This window comes from Malus domestica, chromosome 08 (genome assembly GCF_042453785.1).
Source record: "Malus domestica chromosome 08, GDT2T_hap1".
In the NCBI taxonomy this organism is placed as follows: domain Eukaryota; kingdom Viridiplantae; phylum Streptophyta; class Magnoliopsida; order Rosales; family Rosaceae; genus Malus; species Malus domestica.
The window spans coordinates 2,130,862-2,133,091 of record NC_091668.1 but is presented as its reverse complement, the minus strand read 5'-3'; the positions used below and the strand labels follow the sequence as shown (position 1 = coordinate 2,133,091).

Below are 2,230 nucleotides of genomic sequence, written 5' to 3'. Positions count from 1 at the left end.
CGTTTTGCTTTCCTCGTCACGCGGGACGCGATTTTGCATATCCGACGTGGCGGTGTGCTATTGGTCCGATTTTATTTGTGCTGTTAACGGACTTCAAGAGGAGTTTTTTTAGTTTAATGGGCGTTGGCTATGAGCATTTCGATGCTGTCATAATATAAGTGGTTAAATTTTTGGGTTTTTTTAATAAAGACTCCATAATTTGATGAAAACATCCTACAATTAAAATTGTTTGTACCATACTTAGGGTCTTTGTATTTAGATCTCGTATAAATACTCGGGGAACTCAAATGTAATTATGTAATAAAGGAAGGGACAAATATGTAATAAGTGAGGAACCTTTATTCTATAAAAGGGACTCCTCACCCTCACAATTAGGAGGTCAATTCTTAGGTCATGGGAAAGAGCTCTCTCACCCTCAGAAACTCTCACCCTCTCATCCTCTTACAAATAGAGAAATACAATATCAATGTGGACGTAGCCCAAACATTGGGGTGAACCACGATACATCTTGTGTTCTTTACTTTCTTGCAGATTCATGGTCGGATTTACGTTGTTCCAAGACCCCTCCGGTTTTGTGTATCAACATTTGGCGCCGTATGTGGGAATCGACACGAAAAACTATGTCAGTTCTCTTTCATTTTTTCACCTCCACCGTGAATCTGCAAAATCTGTTAAAACCCCAAAAACTCCAAAGTTCATTACTTTTCTCTACATCCAGCAAACCCCATTTGAAAAATACTCCAAAGTTCCAAAATTCTATCACTTTTCTTTAAATTGTGCGAAACCCATTTCCCAAAATCTCATCATCCCTTCATAAATTGAGCAAAACCCACCACTCAAAATCCCAAGTATTTTCGCACCAAAAATGAAGGAGTATTGGACCTCTTTAGTTTCTTTGCTAGGCGTTTTGGCCTTCTGCCAAAGCCTCCTCCAAGCAGTGTTCCCATCGGAGCTCCGCTACGCCTTCGCCAAGCTCTTCAACAAGATTTTCCACTAGTTCTCCTCCTACTACTACTTCGACATCAGGGAGATCGATGGCGTCAACACCAACGAGCTCTATAACGCCGTGCAGCTCTACCTCAAATCCACGATCTCCATCACTGGCACCCGCGTCTACCTCAACTCCACCTCCATAGTATTGGATCTCTCTCTCTTTCTCTTTCATCGTGAGCTCCTCGCCTGAAATCTCTCTCTAGATTTCGCTAATTAAGTTACCTTCCTTCCTTCTCGATCCCAAATCCTCAAAATCTGTCTGAACCGACCCATGGTTGAATCATCGCCACCTAAGCCCTAAACTTCCCAAATCGTTTCGACCCTCATCCAATCAAAAACCCAAAGCTTGATCTAGGGTTTTATCCCCCTGTTCGATTTTCGTGAATCTATGGTTCGTGTTGTTGAATTCGCCTCCGGATTGATGTTTTATCTCAAGGCGGACGATTGTGGGATCGATTACTCGCGAATTGAAAACTGAGATGGAAGGTTATAGATTTGGGGAAAGGGAAGTCAAGATGGAGAAGGCGAATAAGCGTCTGGAGCTGAACTCGGACGAGTCAGAGACCATGTCGCGAGTTGCCATCCTAGCTCTCCAAATCGGAAAGTCGAGCTTCTACGATGCCTTCGCTCTGAGAAGTATCCAAGTCGAGCGAGTCGAGCCCGATGTCGTCATCTGTTCTTTCAAGGTTCATCCCCGCCTTATCGATAGAGATGGAACTTTGGCAAATGGTGCAATTGCAAACCTTGTTGATATAGTTGGTGGTTCCTTAGCTTATATTCCAAACCTCCCTATGAATGTTTCCGTCGACATATCCATCTCTTATGTCTCAACTGCCAAGGTTGGAATAATGGAGAGGGATTTTCTGGGTCTGAGCTCAATCAATGGTGGTGCGACTCTGAAGGAATAACCCAGTAAAGAAACCAAGAATTCAGGGATGCAGTGGTCGTTTTCAAACAACCAAAAGTCGTTCTCTGGTGGGATTCAGCATCAGAAGGAACAGCAATAGAATAATAAAAGTAGAAAAAGAAAAAGAAAAAGAAAAAAAAATCATGATGTTACTAAAGAATAGAAAAAGAAAAATAAAAAGGGAAACTGATATTGGTATGCTTTTGCTTTTGCCCGGCAATGCTTTCCATTAATTCTATGTGATTAAATGGATCAGGTGCATGCAAGCACATGTGGGTTGATGACCTCCAAAGAAAGTGGTCGTGGAGCTCGTGAGTGATGACCTTCAAA

General features: G+C 42.3%; 1 protein-coding gene across 1 annotated transcript; it reads left to right on the top strand.

Moving 5' to 3' along the window:
• Positions 1-1,472: 1,472 nt before the first annotated feature.
• On the top strand, positions 1,473-1,901 carry LOC103410534 (uncharacterized). The gene has a single exon (XM_008349228.3). It carries the CDS (start codon positions 1,473-1,475, stop codon positions 1,899-1,901), a length of 429 nt encoding a protein of 142 aa, XP_008347450.2.
• Positions 1,902-2,230: the final 329 nt, after the last annotated feature.

What these genes read in the sequence shown, in the direction of transcription:
- LOC103410534 (XM_008349228.3), top strand. Translation starts at nt 1,473, where the DNA reads ATGGAAGGTTATAGATTTGGGGAAAGGGAAGTCAAGATGGAGAAGGCG.